Source organism: Pezoporus flaviventris, unplaced genomic scaffold, assembly GCF_033815535.1.
Source record: "Pezoporus flaviventris isolate CSIRO_AGI_PZ_B2104156 unplaced genomic scaffold, CSIRO_AGI_Pfla_v1 ptg000007l, whole genome shotgun sequence".
NCBI classification, from domain to species: Eukaryota; Metazoa; Chordata; class Aves; order Psittaciformes; family Psittacidae; genus Pezoporus; species Pezoporus flaviventris.
Genome location: NW_026892555.1, coordinates 31,332,433 through 31,352,068, shown reverse-complemented (window position 1 = coordinate 31,352,068; position 19,636 = coordinate 31,332,433). Strand labels below are relative to the sequence as shown.

At 36.8% G+C, this 19,636-nt stretch overlaps 1 protein-coding gene and 1 long non-coding RNA gene across 7 annotated transcripts in view; one reads left to right on the top strand and one right to left on the bottom strand.

The window, feature by feature from the left end:
* HNF4G (hepatocyte nuclear factor 4 gamma) overlaps positions 1-19,636 on the top strand; it is a 62,097-nt gene that overhangs the window by 25,597 nt on the left and 16,864 nt on the right. For 2 of the 6 annotated variants that reach the window (XM_061448257.1, XM_061448260.1), the window contains exon 2: positions 2,276-2,376. The exons of 1 other annotated variant lie outside the window; for it this stretch is intronic. Coding sequence is in view for 1 of the 5 variants with exons in the window: in XM_061448256.1 (XP_061304240.1) it covers positions 17,128-17,245 (118 nt within the window). In the remaining 4 variants the exon portion in view is untranslated. Of the gene's footprint in view, positions 1-1,115; positions 1,178-1,875; positions 2,377-17,036; positions 17,246-19,636 lie in introns of those variants that run through there. 3 more of the 6 variants (XM_061448258.1, XM_061448261.1, XM_061448256.1) reach the window with 3 other exon arrangements.
* Positions 1,169-9,670, bottom strand: LOC133266739 (uncharacterized). The gene is made up of 3 exons (XR_009742499.1): positions 9,517-9,670; positions 9,296-9,359; positions 1,169-1,314 (listed from the first exon to the last, which is right to left on the bottom strand). It is a non-coding gene; the product is annotated as an uncharacterized LOC133266739 (long non-coding RNA).

Genomic DNA, 19,636 nt, shown 5'->3' with positions numbered 1-19,636 from the left:
CTGTGTTATTCAGAAGTCAGTGTAGATTATCAGTGTCCTCTCATGGGAGCTATGCTTCTTAAAGCTTCTTAGAAAGTAATGTAAATTGTAAAGACAGAGGAAACTCTACTTAAATACTAAATAAATAACTATAGCTCTTTCAGTTGAAAAGATCTGTTTCAAAGGAACAGATCAATGTAGTAATTATTATAAAAATGGTCACAATATGATATACTTCATACAGCTTAAATTTGACTGCTTGTCAGGAGGAGAGGAAAGTCTGATTTGCTGTCAGATTCAAAAGTTCATACTTGTCCACTTCCGCCATTCTGCCTCCCTTATTCAACTCTTTCAATGTTGCTCTAAAAGAAAATGGATTTTGACTGAATTTATAAAGTTAATCTTTCTTTCTGTGGGTTTTTTTTTACTTCACAGTTTGTGTGAAGCAGGCTTTAAAACATTGGCCAGAAGTCTGCGAGCAATGACAACCAGGGATTTGAAACAGGAGAATTAGTAGCAGTTCCAGGTATCAGTGGGTACGAAGGTCTCTGTCATTAAGGACCACGACTAAATAAACATGCTGGGATATGATTGCTTTATTGCTGTTTGCTCATTTTATGTCATTTTATTGCCTTACTAATGGCTGTAGGATTAGGTGTGTAAGGGAGTTCTGAAAATGTAGAGCTAAAAGGTATATAAAAAAGTGTGTGCTTTCCATAGAGATTCTAACTTTTTCTCATCATGGATGGTGGAGAGACTAATTTACCTTGAATAGATAAGCACGGGTAGGGATAGAGGCACAGAGGGACCTAAATAACAGATCCATTTCAAGGCTTCATCCTCACTTCACTACACCTGATGGTTTCTATGTGTCTTTATAGTGGCCCCAGTGGGAGAGGCTGTGTCATTACAAGTAGTGCTTTTTCCTTCACAGTTAGTCAAACAGTATGTTTCTTAACCAGGGTCTAAATGTGAAAATATTCAGATAAGTATTAATTATATGTGTATTTAAGTATTAAATAAAACACTCTAATTTCTGATATTGCCAGCATCAATCTGGTATATTGGTGTAACTATCACTTCTGAGGATAGGAATTACTGATGGGCTAATAATTTTACTGCTTTCTATTTTGCATGCACTGCAGTTTCACAGGATTGATAAAGAATGTAGTTCCTCAGCAGACCTACAATTTAGACTGTAAGAATCTCTGTTCTTGACTAAAGTCCTGTTGCATCTAAATAAGGAAAGTTAGTTTCATTTCTGATGTCCAGAAATGATTTTCTGTGTTGTCAGTTTCTTCCAAGGGAAAGAACGATGTATGACCCAAAAGGTTTCTAGTGAAATAAAAAACAAAGCAAGGAATATTATCTTAGTTGAAGCTAGTGGATGCGTATTTTTTCAATAAGAAAACCTGAAAATAGCATGCTCTTTTTTTTGGATCTTAACAGCATGAAGTTACATTTGGGATGCAGAAAAAAAAAATTTCAGAATTTTATGAGTGACCAGTGTATATTTTGTTTGATTCAGTAATTACTTATAAATGTACAGAGGACACATACACAAGAATTGTTGTGGTTTAAACCCAGCTGGCAACCATGTACCATTCAGCCTCTCACCTAGGAAGAAAATTAACTCTATCCAGACAAAACCAGGGCAGTATCTATAGAATTAATAGGTAACTCTGACATAAATATGCATAAAGTAAAAAAAGAAATATAGTTACTGCCCAGCTAAAGCTTAGCATTTAAAAGTGCAGTTTACCCAAGAAAAGTCAATGGGGCTGCAAGAGTTGTAAAGTAGTTCTCAAGGTTACTACAGAATGTCCCTTTGTTTCCTTTACGCCTTTATCCTTCATGAAACCCTCTCCACATAGTCAAATTAAATTTCTCTTTCAGGCTTTTCTACTACAAAACCTGGTTTACTATGCAGTTTACCCAGAACCTAAACATTAGAGTCATCCAAAGAGCTGGGAATCTTTTATTCATATGCTTCTATGTCAACACTTCTACACTCTTAAAAACCATTTTGTCTCTTATTCCCTATATGTAATCCTTCCAGATAGTATTTTAAGACATTGTATAAATTCTATGCTTTTTAATTCTACAAGTGGAAGAAAATCTGGCATCAACATTGTCTGATGACTTAAGTGTTTTCTCAAAGTTTCTTTAATCTTCAGAATTGCCTTTGTACCTTGAGTGAAAGCACTGTGTTCTCAGCTCTTATAATCCAAATAAGAATTTTCTTTAGGAGTATAGTTGGTTTGCATTCCATTTATTTTACTCTTATTGGCTGCAGGTATTACCTAGAGGATGGAAAAACAGTCTAGGAAATCACCCTTCCCTCGCCTGTGTATGGAGAACTGAAGATTCTATACAGTGTTGTGTTTTTTTTTGAATGTAAGTAAAGTTTTGCTGCATGCTTCACCAACCTCCTTTCTTGCTAGCTGTCCTATTTCCACATGCAACTCTCAGAAAAAGATGAACATTTGGAGATGCAACTGATGGAAAGGTCATGAGCTCCTGAAAACCACATAAATACCTCAGAAACTGGAGAAATTTGTGCTTGGTTTCTGCAAGCTATGCACACACCAAAGTTTTTTGTTAAATGGTATAATTATGTTATTCACCCAAGTCTGTGTGTGCTCCTCGTGGGACAATTGCTCCCTCACCATATCTTATGACTTTCTCCAGTTGTTCAGATTTTCCAGTATCCTTCTGGGAAAGGTGAACAGAAAACACTATTTTTTGTTTTGGGTTGGTTTGTTTGTTTGGTTTTTTTTTTCTTTTTTCTTTTTTCTTTTTTTAATGCTTTAAAGAGCTAATTGAGGATTTGCAGCTCCAACATGTATTGACCTTGAAGACCCAGTCTTGAAAGGGGATGATTTTTTCTACTGATTTCATTAGAATTTGAGTGATTAGGTATTCTTCTGTTCTGGGCCTTAAATATACAGCACTTCAAAAAATATTTTTCCCTTTTCCACTTTCTTAAGTAAGTTCTATTGTGAATGTTTCCTTCTGTACCCCAGTGAACTCCATGATTCTTGTTCCTTCCCACTCAGCAGCAACGTGTGCATTTTGAATTCAGTCCTGCTTGGTTCATCAGGATGGTTTTTGCACATTTTCCCTTTTTAATTATATAACACCACTTTGCATAGTTTGTGCAAACATCCTTTGGAATTGTTACAATTTAATTTTCTGTCAAGGATAGTTCCAAAGAAGAGAAAATGATTGGCAGAGGAAATGATGCTGATGTATATCTTATTTGCAATTCTAATAACAGCTTTGTGAATTTGAACACATTAGGAAAGAGCACTTCACTCAAGTGCACATAATTGCAGAACTTGCTAAACATGCCTAAGGATAATGCTACTCCAATCTGGGCAAATTAGATGGATAACATCGTTTGCAGCAGTTGTTAATTATGTATCAGCTGCAGTGACAGCATAATTCTGTTAATTGCTTATCACACTAAGGTTAACTTGCTGTCATTTATATTTGTTTAATTCATAATTAGAAAAACACACTTGATATAGTTCACTGACCACTTTTAAAACAAATCTTAATGATGTAAATATTCGGCAACATAAGACTAGAAAAGATCTCCTGAGTCATCAGTTTGACTGATGTCACCAGCCCTTTCATAAATTCCTCTCAGTGTCTGGTTAGGTTCCTCATCAATACTACCTAAATAGAAGTTTGTTACAGTGCTGTAACCCTGCCATGTTTAGAAGCTTTCTACTTGCCAGTTTCAAATTTATGCCTTTGTTGTTATGGCAGCATTGTTTTATCATCTAAATAATTCCAGCCCCTCTATGATGTTGACCATGCATGGTTTATTTGTGAAATAAACTCCCTCTCACTTTTTGCATCCCTCAGATGGGCAAAACAGCTCCTTTTAGTCTTCTTCCATAAGATCTAAATTCTCATGCCCTGAACATGGCTGGCAAGCCATTAATACTCCTTAATTCCAGCCATAATGTCAGCTTTTAAATCCCCGCCTCGTGCAGATGGAAGAAGAAATGCCATTCACTGTCAGATGAATGACAGCAGGAGGTGTAGATGAGTTTTGCTGGCTCTATGAAATGTGTCCAGAAATACTGGTGGAAGAGACTGTCTGACTTCTTATTTTGGCTAAGTGAACCTACATGGCAGTATTTTAATGAAAACTCTTTGAGACAGCTAGGTGAGTCTTTTCAAACTAAGTCCCTTATGGTAATTTATGTATCTATCTAAAAAAAAAAAATAAAAAATAGGGAATGCCATAGTTATTTAGCCACAATAGAAAGGTATTGTGTTTCTGAAAGAATAAAAATTCAGTTAAGTGAAAAACTGGGGGACAGTTGTGGAACAATCCTGTACTGGGGGAAGAATTAGGGAGCTGAATGCAGGGAAGCTCTGCTGAGAAGAACCAAAGGGTCTTGGTAGACAGAGTGCAGAGCATGAGCCAGTAGTGTATCCTGAAACCAGAGGACCAACAGCATCCTGGGCTGTATTAGCAGGATCGAGAGAAGTGATTACTCCGTTTTACTCAACAGTTGTTAGATGTCATCTAAAATGGTGAATCCAGTTTTGCCCCTTCCCTTCCCTTGTGTCCTCTTCTTTCTTCAAAGATAGGCATGGATAAAATGGAGGAAGTCCGAAGGAGGGCCATCAAGATGGTCAGGGCCTTGAACACCTGCCCAATTTCAGCCTGGAGATGAGATGCCTTTGGGGAAGAGGTCTCACAACAGCCTCTGCTGCCTAAAGGTGGTTTGTGAAAAGATGAAGCCAGGCTTTTCACTGTGGCGCAGGTGGAAGGACAAGAGACTATAGATGTAATTTCACACAGGAGAATTTCAGACTGTGGGTAAGGAGAAAAATGCCCCCTCTGAGAAGCAAGGGATACCATGTCCAGGAGAGGAACAGGGTGCCCAAAGAGATTGGGCTGTCTTCATCCTTCAAAGTAGTTCCAGATATGGCTGGATAAAGCCCTTAGCAACCTGGACTGACCTGATTGAGGAGAAAGTTGAACTCAGTGATCTTCTAAGGTCTTTGAAATTAAGCATTAAGAATGCATTCAGGATTCTTCATGTCAATAGCGGTATTTCATATAGCTCCTCTGTTTGGACTTTTAAAACTGACTATTGGGTGACATACAAACGCCCAGGCTTTAACTTCACTTCTGTATCTTTTCGTTCTTGACTGAATTTTATATTCAGATCCCCTTCAGGAAATAACAGAATCATAGAATCATAGAATCATTGGGGTTGGAAAGGACCTTAAGATCATCTAGTTCCAACTCCCCTGCCATGGGCAGGGACACCTCACACTAAACCATGTCACCCAAGGCCTCGTCCAACCTGGTCTTGAACACTGCCAGGGATGGACCATTCACAACCTCCCTGGGCAACCCATTCCAGTGCCTCACCACCATCACAGCAAAGAATTCCCTCCTCATATCCAATCTAAACTTCCCCTGTTTAAGTTTTAACCTGTTAACCCTTTGTCCTATCACTAAAGTCCCTAATGAATAGTCCCTCCCCAGCATCCCTATAGGCCCCCTTCAGATACTGGAAGGCTGCTATGAGGTCTCCACACAACCTTCTCTTCTCCAGGCTGAACAGCCTCAGCTTTCTCAGCCTATCTTCATATGGGAGGTGCTCCAGTTCCCTGATCATCCTCATGGCCCTCCTCTGGACTTGTTCCAACAGTTCCATGTCCTTTTAATGTTGAGGATACCAGAACTGTACACAATACTCCATGTGAGGTCTCACAAGAGCAGGTGAGGTCTCACAAAAGCAACGACAATAATATTTTTTTGCATTATTATTTTCCTTCTCCTTTTTCTTGGGTACACATTCACAAACCAGAACTGCAGGCAGCACCATGCAGTACAGCTGTCCCACATTTAGACAAGGTAGCTTAATATTTGCTTTGTTGTTCTCTGTTATGAGAAATGATCTTCACCTAACTTGGTTTTGGATTATACTACATATATCTCATTTTTTATAAAACACAGAAGTACCTGGGCCTGATTTTGTTAATCCTCATTTAGAATAGTGTTCATCATTTTATGATTGTACACATGGCTATTATTAATTTGGCTGACTCCCTTCCTGAAGCTCAGGCCCTCTGAAACATATTTTAGGTTGGAACAAACATTCATTATGTGAACTAGGAATATAACAATATTTTGAATTTGTTTTAAAATATGATAAAGGATGTTTTTCTTCTGGCATTCAGAATCTGTAACAGGTGGGCTATATGATATATTTTCAATTTTGAGAAAGTGCTAAGGTGAAAAGTACAGGAGGTGAGTCTCTACCTTCAGCTCTCTTCTCAGATTTTGGGGAGTCCTTTGTGTAGGTTCACTCCACCTAACTAGGTGGTTGTGCGCTTGTGTGAGCACTTTGGTTAGTCAACCAGTGGGAAGAAGTGGATGCTCTGAGAGGTGATTCAATTCAACCTACTGTTAAAGATAGGTATGATGAAAATGTTTAAATGTACCTGTTTCTGATCATCGTATACAAAAGAAGTAAGATATCTAATTTGCATGCAGATGACTATATTGTGGACATGTGGACTCAGGTGTCATAAACACTATTTGTCCTTTGCCTTGGTTCTCTGTTCATAAAAAGGGGAATATAGTTTGTCTCTCTGTCACAGATATGGAGATAATGTTTCTGAATGCAAAGTTTTCTGATAAAATGATGGAGCCTACTTACATGAACAAATTAAAACCAAGAAATACACATGGGCATTGCTGATGCCCGTAAGACCCACTCAGACACAGCTGTTACGTATGATATTTAAGGTAGACATGACTATTTAACCTACATTATTGCAGCTACATATAACTTTTCAGATTGTATCTTGATAATTTTTATTGTGGTTGTGGTCAGTTGCTCAATGTCCAGTTGGAAAACAGTAATGATTGGTGTCCCTCAGGGATCAGTGTTGGGACTGGTCTTTGACATCTTTGTCAGTGACATGGACAGTGGGATTGAGTGTGCCCTCAGCAAGTTTGCCGATGACACCAAGCTGTGTGGTTCGGTTGATACACTGGAGGGAAGGAATGCCATCCAGAGGGACCTTGACACGCTTGTGAGGTGGGCTGATGCCAATCTCATGAAGTTTAACCATGACAAGTGCTAGGTCTTACACCCGGGTTGGAGCAATCCCAGGAACAGCTACGAGATTGGCAGAGAAGAGATTCAGAGTAGCCCTGAGGAGAAGGACTTGGGGGTGTTGGTTGATGAGAAAATGAACATGAGCCAGCAGTGCACGCTTTGAGCCCAGAAAGCCAACCATATCCTGGGCTGCATCAAAAGGAGCGTGACCAGCAGGTCGAAGGAGGTGATCCTGCCCCTCTACTCTGCTCTTGTGAGACCTCACCTGGAGTATTGTATGCAGTTGTGGTGTCCTCAACATTAAAAGGACGTGGAACGTTGGAATAAGTCCAGAGGGGGGCCATGAGGATGATCAGGGGACTGGAGCACCTCCCATATGAAGACAGGCTGAGAAAGTTGGGGCTGTTCAGCCTGGAGAAGAGAAGGCTGTGTGGAGACCTCATAGCAGCCTCCTGTATCTGAAGGGGGCCTATAGGGATGCTGGGGAGGAACTCTGCATTAGGGACTGTAGTGACAGGACAAGGGATAATGGGTTAAAACTTAAACAGGGGATGTTTAGATCATACATAAGGAAGAGTTTCTTTGCTGTGAGGGTGGTGAGGCACTGGAATGGGTTTCCCAAGGAAGCTGTGAATACTCCATCCCTGGCAGTGTTCAAGGCCTGGCTGGACAGAGCCTTGGGTGGCATGGTTTAGTGTGAGGTGTCCCTGCCCATGGCAGGGGGGTTGGAACTAGATGATCTTAAGGTCCTTTCCAACTCTATCTATTCTATGATTCTATAATCCTGTAACTGCACCTATGTCCATTTCTCAAAGTTTCCTCTTATCCACTTTTAAGATTGAAGCTAAGCACAACTTCACAGGACCGCTTCTTTCATAGTTTCCATGCCAATGCATTTTTTCCTGCTCAGCTTGATCAGTGCTCTGGCTTTATTAACCAGAGAGATGCAGCCCACCTTATTTTTCTAATATTTATCATCAGCTTTTAAAAGGGACTTTTACTGATCTTAAGCCTATTAAAATCACTGTTAAAAATGTGTTTGGAGCAGATATGTCTGTATTTCTTGGAGGTCACAGCTAATGTTCTGTTCCTACCTGGGAACACACCTGATGTGTTAAAATAAAAAGAGAAACACTGTCCAACTGCAGAGTGGATCTCTATGTCCACAAGAAAGAACAGACTTAAGCTCTTCTAGAAGATTCTGTTTTATGTGCTCTGGGATCTGAATTTATAAGACGTACAATGCAGATGCCTCTTTCCATAAAGGCATCAAGTGTCCAGGTCCTCCACTATTCTCAGGACAGCCCTGTTTGTATTTTGCAATGAGATATGGTTGTTGTTTCATGTTTGTTGAAACCAAGAACGATGTTGTTCTCTTAAGGAAAATACAATTTTAATACGAAATTTCTTGGTTTATGACATAGTGGAATGGTTTCTTTGGCCCAATTTAGGATATTTTAGAAGCTTTGGATTGTTGGTTTTGAAATACTTTACAAACTATTATTTCAGCAGTACTAAATCCCATAATATGTTATTGTTCTCAAACCAGAAAGCATCCCTTTAAAATTCAGGGTATTTTAAATGCATGCCTCCCCAGAAGTTAATTTGTTTTAAAAAAACCCTTCATATTTATTTGATGCATAAAATTGAATAATTTTGATACTTTGAGCTGTTACAAAATATCATTGATACAGAATATTTTAATAATTTTGTATTGTTCCTTCATGAGGGTAATATTTTTAAATTTCTGTCCTTTTGTTATAATTTCTGTTTAAACTCATAAACATGCTCTGAACTTCCCATTAACTGATTTTCATAAGAATAAAATTGAGAGAAGTTGCCAAGCTAAGCATAATCATGCTAGTGCCTTGGAAGAGTCAAGTCAGGTGTGTTGACACAACATTCTTTCTGCAGGAATGTGATGAGTCAGTTTAGACTCTAGTTAAAATTTTTAATTTTAGACAGAGTAACTGAAAATAATGGGAATTCTCTGCCTAGTTATTTAATTAGTCTTTTTCATAGGACCATGAGTTATATAGTCACTAGCACAGGCAGAAATGTACTGAGTTTGTTTTGAAACAGTATGTAGAAATATAATTCAGAAGAGGATAGAATATAGAAATTTGAAGACTTGCTGCAATTAATTCATCACACACAAACAAAAGATTCTAGGCAAACTGAAAAAAAAAGCACCAAACAAACCTTACCTTTATGCTGGTTAACCTTTTTTTGAACTCTTTTATTGTGTATGAGAAAGGCAATGGTGTTTACCTGTGGAAAAAAAAAACCAACTCATTATGCAATATTTCCAAGATAAATGTGGATAATTTGTAAATAAAATTTATCTAACTGGTAATATAAAACATTGTTTATGAGCAAGTTTGTATAAAAACCTGCCAAGAAGGCTTCTTAAGAAATTACTAATCACCTGGGGATGACTGAACAAGAGTTTTTAGTCTTGCTTATCAATATCATGATGGTTTGGCTTTATCTTATACCTGAACTCCTTCCTCTTTTCTTCTCATTTCATTCTGTTCTGCAGAACAAGTCTCTGATTAATTTCCTGTGTATATCAGAAAATAATGAGTTACCTGATTTAAGCAAATAATTAACAAGTGACTCCAGTCATTTAACTGTAACTCAGCAAAACCCACCATAAAACTATGCTACAAAAATCCTTTAAGCCATCTAAACTGGCTATGCTTCATGGCTATTGTAAGTTTTCAAGAATAAAACGAATTGAAGAATATTAAGCTAAAATAGAAATACTAAACAGTAAAGTCTACCTAATAGCGAGTCAAATACTTAACAGTCTGGCTTATCTGTTGCTACATAAAAAGCAGAAGTATCCTATTTTTTATCCTTCCTCTTCATGAAAATGCACAATTTTCCAATAGTGCCTGCTAAAGCCAGATAGGGTTAGCAAATTTACTGTTAATCTGGACACAAAGCAAGCACAGGAATGGATTGAAGTGGAAAAATGCAGATTTGCAACTATCTTATGGAGGGAATCTGCACATGGACAATACAATGTCAAGAATTACTAGGACCCAGTATGTAGAAGGAAGAGTTTCCCCCTGTCAAATCCATTTTTGTAGGTATACTCAATGACAATTCAGGAGGAAAATCCAGCTGTCAGAAAAACACTGACAATAAATTCCTGTGTGTGCATATATACACATACATATGTATGTATAAACCAAGTTTTTAAATCTATATAACATTTGATGTCCACATGTGCTGCAATATACTGCAGACAGCCTCCTGGAACAGCTAGATAAAGGAATATAACTACTCTGAGTTCTCAGTCTTTACCTTCTATGTCCTGTACCTGGCATACTATGTTCTGACTGAATAGAATAGAACAGAACACAGCAGAGCAGAGCAGTCTGTTTTTGTTGGAAGGGACTTAAAACTTTCAACTAGTCCAACTTCTGATCACTTCAGGGCTGACCAAGTTAAAGCCTGTTATTAAGGGCACTGTCCAAATGCCTCTTAAACATCAGCAGGCTTGGGGCACTGACCACCTCCATAGGAAGCCAGTTCTGGTGTGTGACCACTCTCTCAGTGAAGAAATGTTTCCTATTGACCAGTCTAAACCTCTCCTGGCACACCTTTGAACCATTCCCATGCATCCTACCAGTGATCCCAGGGAGAAGAAATCAGCATCTCCCTATCTCTCCACTTCTCCTCCTCAGGAAGCTCTAGAGAGCCATGAGATGACCCCTTAACTTCCTTTTTGACTCACTGTCATCAGGCTTCCACTTCACCATTAGCTACCCCTCTAAATCTTCTATAAATGTGTTTATTCAGTAGGCACCATCACAACCTTGACTTTCATTACCCAGACACACTGCTTTCTATCAGTGCAGTTGCACAGCTACTAGTTGATGTTTTGTGATGACCTATATACAATGGTCTATGTATGACCTCTTGATTATGAGATGGCTTTTTCTGGACTATTTCCTGCTCTTCAGCAGTGGTATTAATTGGTGAAAGGCTGTCCTATGCTAAGTTGTAGGCTAAGAAATCTCAGGAGAGTTTTAAAGTTATTAGATGCTGACATACATTTATTATAGGAGTAATTCAGCTCTCCTTAGTTGAAGAAATTCAGTGCAACATAATAATAATGATAATAATAATGTGAAATAAAAATAGCAAAAATCTTCCTGAATCTGGTAGGTAATCAAGGGCTGGAGAGTGCAGCTGCAGAACCACCACACATAGATACACCACTCATTTCAGTAAACCATGACAGCATGCACAGGTCGTCTGGAAAATGCAGCAGATATTAATAATTTTGATCTGTGCAGACAGTGAATGAATGCAGCATGAGAATCATCCTTAAAACACACCTTTCTGTTAAAGAGAGAATGCAACTAAGAGTTTGCAAACTGGAATGCGTCTCGTACCTTATGAGGTGCTACTCAAGGTACTCACTGATGTATTTGTGCATGTATAAGTGATAAATAAAATCAGATAAACCAGACAGATTTGATTACCTTGAGCTTAAGTCATGGATGTAACATCTTCCCTTTGCATATGACACCATTATATTACTGTTGCTATGCTAGTAACATATCACCTCAGTGACAATGTGGTATATAAAGTGAATAAATCATGTATCCTTTTAGAATAAAACTGCTGGAGGATATGAAAGTGGACTGTATCCTTAGCCAGTGTAAATTATCTTAAGAGTTATCCTGCAGCAACTATTCTTCAGGCTCAAAATATTTTAGAGCTTTCATAATCCTTTGGTATTTCCCCTCAAGTACAGATAGGGTAAAGACCCAAGTGGATGCATTTCATAGAACTTGAAGTATTAAATCTCTTACACACTTTTGAAACTCTGATGTAGATTACTCATTGACATCTTCGTAACTATTTTGGGATTGTTTCCAGCTTGAAAAATTTGCTGAACAGGGTGGGTCTGTAGTGTTTGACAAGTCAGAAGCCCGGCGTGTTGCTGGCTTTCTGAATTTATTCATATTCGTGGTAGTTGAGGTTGTAGCTGGGTGTTCTTAGAGATGGATACTTTATGAAGCTCAAAGCATAAATATAAAGACAATTCAGACTTTGTAATAATGTTCTGTTCCCTGTTACACCAAAATGAAAAAAAATAAAAAACCAACCCAACCCTCATCATAACTTATTAAAGAAAGCTGTGTATTTTTCCTGTTTGATACAGTGGTGCTCAACATAATGAATCACCAATTCAAATGAAAAAAGGTGCAGATTCAATATGTGTAAGAATCTCATTTTTATAGGATGCCTGAGGTGGTCTAAGTGTCTAGAAATGTGTGTAATGGAAACAGGCTTAGCCTAGACTTTCCACAAAGGTTTGTACTTAGGTTTCACCTAGCATGATTTGTTGCAGCTTATTTTACCACCTTGCCTAGTAAATGTGCCATGAAAACCTGTTACTCAGTTCCGGTACTGGCTTTACTGGTATTATTTGACCACATTTTTTTTTAGGACAAAGTGATGCAAAATGAAAGGCATAGAAGCTTCTAAGTGCCATAAATTTACTCAGTAAAGCTGATAGTTGATGCTGGGTTTGAGAAGTGTGTAGGAGATGGTGCCTTTGATCATCTTACTGGAAGCAGTTGAGCTGTACATTTGCTCTCATGATTCACAAATTGTTCTGAAAAATCTTTTAACATTAACCAGTTCAAAGGCAATTTTGTTCTTGTTTGGCTCTGATTTTTTTTTTTTTGGGGGGGGGGGGGTGTGGGTAGGCATGGAATGGCTGTGTTAAGACACTTGCTGTAATGTTTTAATGTTGTAAGTGATCATAGCCATGTTTCCATCATGATGTTTAGGTCTTAAGCACAAATGACTATTTTCCAAGATTTCTAAGAAGTTTGGTGGTTGACATTTAGATTTTATCATTAACTTTTAGATCTGATCCAACTTTAACATTTTTATTTAAAAAATAAGAAGCCAGACATCTCCATCAAGTAAACTAACACTACAGTGTTACAAATTCTTTAGTGTCAAACATGTCAGAATTTTGTATGGTTTAGAATACAAGCAAACATTTCCCAGTCATTACTCATGGACCATTTATGAAATACTCGGGTGTGGGTGGCAGCAGAGCTGATGTGATGGTGACTGTCAGTTCTCTCCCTGGCACTGAGGGTATCTTGCTAGATAGTATGGTGCTGAGGGTATCTTACTAGTCTTCCTAGACTGAGGAACCCTCAGCCTAGTATTTCATGGGGGTGTGTCTCTGTAAGCCAAAGATGAGATTCCGTGCTGGCGTGTGGAAATTTGCACACTGCTGTTGGCCAATGTGAAGATCTTTGTCTGCTTTTACTGTAATAAGGAGGTGTTCTGGCTCAGCTCATACAGTTTCATTAGGTTTTGTTAGTAGTCTTTCTTCGTACCCTATCTCAGGTGTGTGCCACCAAATGCGATGGGAGGCACATGAAAATTGTGTTATCAACATACTGGGCAAACATGCCAGTTTACTGGCAAAAATAGGATGCCTTCTGAATATGTCCACCTTAATTCACTGTACTTGCAAAGCAAGAAATACTGTGAAGATGTGTTAATCACTCAGAAAACATGGAAACAAGAAAAAAATACCTTTAAATTAAGGCTTTCTTCTGGGGATCTACATTTCTTCATTTCATACTGAGCTGGAATGCTAAAAAGATATATTAGTACCTATTAAAAAAAAAAAAAAAAAGAAAACCAAAACTCTTTTTCAGTAGTGATAGTAGTTTGAGGTTTGCTTTTATTTACAGGAACACTTTTATGGAAATGACCTGTATTTTATTAGCTTTTGTTCTGTTTTATAGCACAGTCAGATAGAATGATTACATTTATTATGGACAGCTGAGCAATTTACAGAGTTAATAGTCTTAAGATAAAATAGGAATGCTTTCTGCATGTGATTGTAGAGTCATCAGATTTAAAGAAAAAGCATGACAAGCCACATCAACAAAAGCATTATTGTGAAGCTTTGTCTTTCTTCACAATTACTGAAAAATTTATTTTGAAAAAACATTTCTCACTCAGGTTTATAGTACTGCTTATCTCAAAGGAATGTTTCTCAGTTTGAGTAATTATACAATTTTAAAACTTATGCTTACTTCAGTCTGATACTTCTTGGCTGTCATTTGTAGATGAATTGACTTAGAATTTGAATGAACGTCTCATACTCCAAGCTGTGAGGTCATTCATAATTTAGAAAACAGTGCAGGTATCCAATCTGAAGAGAAATATGCTGTGTGGGGGTCTGAAGACTAGTGGACATTACAGAGCTTGGATTGACATAGGACCAAAAGCTGCTCATCATTAGCTTCTTTCCTCAGCTGCTCTAATTACAGGACTGCATTCTGATCTACTGCTGAAATGTTAATTATACATATTAAACATATTAATATTTTACAGTAGTCATTAGTATACATTAATTGGCCATGATGTACATCGTGCCAAAAATTCCTCAGAAAGCAGATTTTTATGAATGCAAAATTTCACTATGAGAAGTTTCCTTAGCAAAACATGAAAAAAGCGTAAAGAATGTCTTTCTTGTAGTGCACATTTTTCCATATTAAAAAATCAATTGAAACGAGTTTTTATATGACAGAAGCATGAAGGGTCAATTCATTCCCTCTCTTTAGCAGTCACTGAGGGGCCTGTTTTGGCAGCACTGAAAAAATTCTGCTAAAAGCAGAGTGAACAGCAGGATTTGATCATGTCATAGATGATATCTTCCATCTTACATTCATTGACTTATTTTAAATTTACTCATATGCCAGAATGTTGTCAGGACTGGGGTTTTGAAATAAAATCCAGGTAGTTTTAGATTTGTTTTTAAATTTTGGTGTGAAAAAGAATAAAATTTTGGTGTGAAAAAGCCAGAGATTATTTACAGAAAATCTCATGAAAATGTATGCTCTAAGGAACAAAAGACAATCTAACATATAAACCTTGGTATTTTATTTTAAATAACATATTTAATGCAATGTATAGCTTGTCATGTAGCTAGTAACTTGTTTATGTAGCAATTACTATACAAATTCAAAAATGTTGTTGTAGCAAATACAAGTTCTGCTGCTGAAGAAACTTTTCAAACTGAGTCAGTGAGTAGTATAAAATTATTCCTTCTTGTGATGATGAAGTTATTGTGATTTCCTAAACAAATATGAGCTGTCAGCAAATAACTTTGTATCAGTTTTGTTAAATATGCTGCTTTAAGAAAAATAAAAAGGTATTAGCTATGGTTGAGGACTAGGCAACTTTGAGTACTTCTAGTACTGTGAAATGATACTTTCTGAGTAGAATATTTTCCATGATCGTAGGCATGAAATATTCTAACATTTCAATGATAAACTTAAGTATATTATAAAATTCTGATATGTTATTTTTCTTCTGTAGTGTATAGGAAGTATTTGTAGTTACATTGGTTGTTAATAAAAGTGCTGTTCATAAGGAGGCAGAACTTTATAGATTTGTCTTTTTTAAGAAGTTTTTCAGTTTTTTGATATCTTACTGAGTATAATAATGGATGAATGGTTTAAAGGAAAAGGAATAACAGTAGGTGAAAAGGACAGCAGTGCCTGTGGAAAGCTTTCAATATCTGGAGAATTTGTGAAAGCAGTACCATGATAATAATTGCTCTTTGGTTTGGAGATACCTCTGTGACTTAGACAAGAATCTTGTCATAATTAAGCCACTGGAATCCACTGGAGTAAGGAGGTGGACTGGCCTGAGACTGCATCTGTGTGTCCACAAGGAGACAGGATTATTTGTGACTCTGAAGTTACTCTGCGGACTTGGAAATTAGAAGGATGCATTTCAGAGGGCTTTTTTTCTAGGTCTTCCCCTGTAAATTTTCCTTCTTCATTGGTAGCTTGTCTGTCATCAATCTCTTAATCAGAGAGTTGTTTCATTGTGCCATTTTGCAGGTATTTATGCTGAACAGCAACTGCAGGCATTCTTTCCATTAAAATGAATTTCAATGATGTATAAACAGCTACTAGCTCTTGTTAATTAAACATAAACTGGGCAGTTTTCCCATATATGTAAACTTTAATGTAACTTGTTCAACAATGTCAAGGGTAGGTTTCTGTAAAGAATTTATTGAGAAGTAATAACACTTGAAGTTCTGCTATCCAACATTTAAAAGCACCTGATTAGCAAGTGAAATTCAGCTATCTTTTGCATAGGTTGAAGCAGTTTTACAGGAGTGTTTTTAAGTGGGTTTGTACAGGGCACATGTACCAGCTGATGAACAATGATGACCTACCCAGATATTCTTCTTTTCAGAGAAAGTGACTGATACTTTTTTTCCCTGTGTGTCTGAATGGTGCTTGAAAACAACATGCTGCTATGATATCTTGTATGAAGAAAGGTTAGAGCAGGAAGCCACCTTCTGAGAGTGTGCAAGGTCCACTGCCTAGAGCCATTGCAGCGACACAGTGTGTGATGGGGATATAGACACTGGCTTTGCTTTAGAGCTTGTGTTGCTTGAGGCCTCAGTTCAGTGTGCCTACACAGCCAACTCATTGCCACTGTTAATGCTAGCAGTTGTAAAAATGGGAGGGTTTGCATCTGTCTTTTAAAATATGATGATGGATGATTTGTGTATGAGGATAGTCCATAATCCTGTCACCCTTCCTTATTGTTCTGAACAGAGAGAGCAAAATGACATCTGAACCTACAGTCTCTTTGCATAGAAGAACCAGAGTTTTTTGTTTAGGACTGGTTATACCACATGGACAGCAAAATGTGTAGCAGGGCGTAGGAGATAGGAAGCTTCCTGTGTGTCCTTGAGTTCACTCAAGAGCTGGAACCAGTGCAACTTCTGATAAGGTTATTCCATAAAGCACTCCAAGATTATCGGAAGGTTTGCGCTGTATCATATCTCCACAGGTAGAATATAGCATGCAGAAGCAGTTTTCCAGCTCCTCCCATCACAGCGTGTAAGTGACACAGTTATAGTTAACTTTGGATTATCTATCACTGTGAAACAGAATGGGAGTGTTTGTTATACATTTGAGCAGCTTTTTCACTAGCTTTGCATTCAATGATGAGGTTCTCAGAACCAATACTAGACATGGAAATGGCAAACTACAGTGAAGTTTTAGATCCGACATATACGGCACTGGAGTTTGAAACTATGCAGATCCTCTATAACAGCAGTGGTGAGTTTTGCTTTGTGATGCAAAATCAAGCCAGTTAACAGAAAAAGTGTTCAGTAATGCTATATGGTGTTAGCTAAATGTTTTATTAAGAAACCATTTGGGGGTTGTTTTTAAACTACAGACCTGTTCCTTTAGACTTCATCACTAATTTTAAGTTAATAACATTATAATTCTTTAACATTAAGGAAAATAAGAGAGGGGTTTTGTAGTAAAGTAACTGAACTGTAGTGTCACCAGTCAGTTAATCAAAGGAAGAAGATGTTGTATTCAGCAGTTGTTCTATTTACTGTAAGACAAATGAATAACTAGTATTGACAGTTTGGACACGAAAGTGTATTTCATATATAACATTTGGAAGGACTCACAAAATTATCCAGGGACTTGTGAAAAAAATTAGCCACTGTTTCTTGATACCTAGTTTTTAATTGTCGGACTAATTTTTTATCTATTTAAATGTTAAACTAGTCTTTCTAAATATGTGCATATGAACTAGTGTTTTCTTTTTTTTTTAAAGAAAACCAAACCAAACAAACCCACACTGGCTTTCTAAAGGCTAACGTTTAGCTGAGAAAATCTATATGCATTTGGCTAATGTAACAGTTTAACTTTAGGTGGAATCTGTAATGCAATACATTTTTGAGAAATTGCATCAGTAAGTTAGGCTTGAAATCGGAAGCACACCATTTCATCCTGCCATTGAGTATTAACCAACAACAAAAAAAGAAATACCAGTCTACTAAAGTGAAGAAAAGTATCAGGAAAATTAAGCTACTCTAAAATGGCTTTCCAAATCTTCTAACATACTTACAAATTGTTTTATTGTATCATAAAGTATAACTCATAGACCTACTGTAATAGGTATTTTTTAAAGGCAGAGCAAATATTTATTGATTTTGAGGAAAAATATTTAGCTTCTGCGTTTCCACATATTACTGCCTAAATTAGAACCTAAGTAAGTTCTAAGTTGTTTTTATTGTTGGGCTTGAAGTTTTATCTGAATTTCTGATGTCACTTTAGAGCAAGCTTAGTAAACAGAAAGATAGCTTTGATTATTGATTCAGGAAGAGAAAACAGACCTTTATGCCTGAAGTGATTCCGAAGCTGTCGACAATGATTATGCAACTTTTAGATGATTTCTCTGCTTTTGGTTCTAATATGGATGAATTCAATGGTCATTTGTTTGGGTTTTTTTGCTGACTAGATCTGTTAATGGTACATAAAATGTGAAAGCAGATTAGGGAGGTTATGCTGTTTTACATCAGATGTTGGTGATTATTCACTGTAAGTGAATACTTTATTTATTAGCTATTAGGTATAGCCTTTTCCTGTTTAGAGTTTCCTTTTGAGTTTACCTTAAGTATTTTCTTATAGAATTATACAGACATTGTCTTGCAGTTGCAGTGCTAATCTGGAACTGAAAGCTGTCTCTTATGAACTTTCCTTTGTGTCTTTTTTAGCTGCCTAAATTAATTACTAACATTCAGAGAAGTTTAAAAAGCTACATTCAGACAGATTATGCAGTGCTGTTGAAGTCAAAGAATTTTGAAAAATCATGTGAATTTCCCAAAGGTTTTGTTTTGAATAATGCCAAAAAGGAGAAATATATCCTAACACATGCACCCAACTTACATTGTTATGAAATATTTCACCATTAAATTTACATATTGTATTTTTAATTATTCTGCTGTATCATTATGAATCGAAATTTCAAAACTCCAAAAGAAAGGGTTTATATTGTTCTAGCTAAAGTAATTCTCTAATCCATTTTTAAAATTAATTTTCTAGTCATGACAAAATATAGGTTTAAAATAAAATATTTACAGAACTGAATTCTTACCTTTAAGTTTTCATTTGTATTTAGTCAATATTGAATATAATTCCTACCAATTATGTTTTTGTAAAATAGAAAAAAATTGTGTTTTCTTCTCTCTTTGTCTAAAGAATTCTGTTTAAATTATAAGGTTTTTGGGACACAATGAACATTTTATAATATATTTGCATAATAATGTATTTCAGTTGCATGTAGTACTTTTTGAATAATAGTATGTATCAGTGTGAACAGTTTTATTTTTTGAGCTGTCCACTGTTCCTGAACTCATGTACTTGACTTTTGAATGCATGTTTGAGTAACTAATTAACGTGGCACTCTTTCCTCTCACTGACAGAAAAATTGCAAATATTTAGGGCATGATACAAACAGCTTTTCTTTTGTAAAACCAGAAGCATAACAGTAAAAGCTATTTTGTAATTATTTCCTTGAACAAATCAGTTCAGCAGTGTGACTCAAAGGAGAATAGATATGTCTGGTTTGATTTCAGGTGAATTTCTTCAGTACTGTTTACAATATTCAGTGACTAACTGTTAATCACATAGCTAATATTCTTTTGTGCA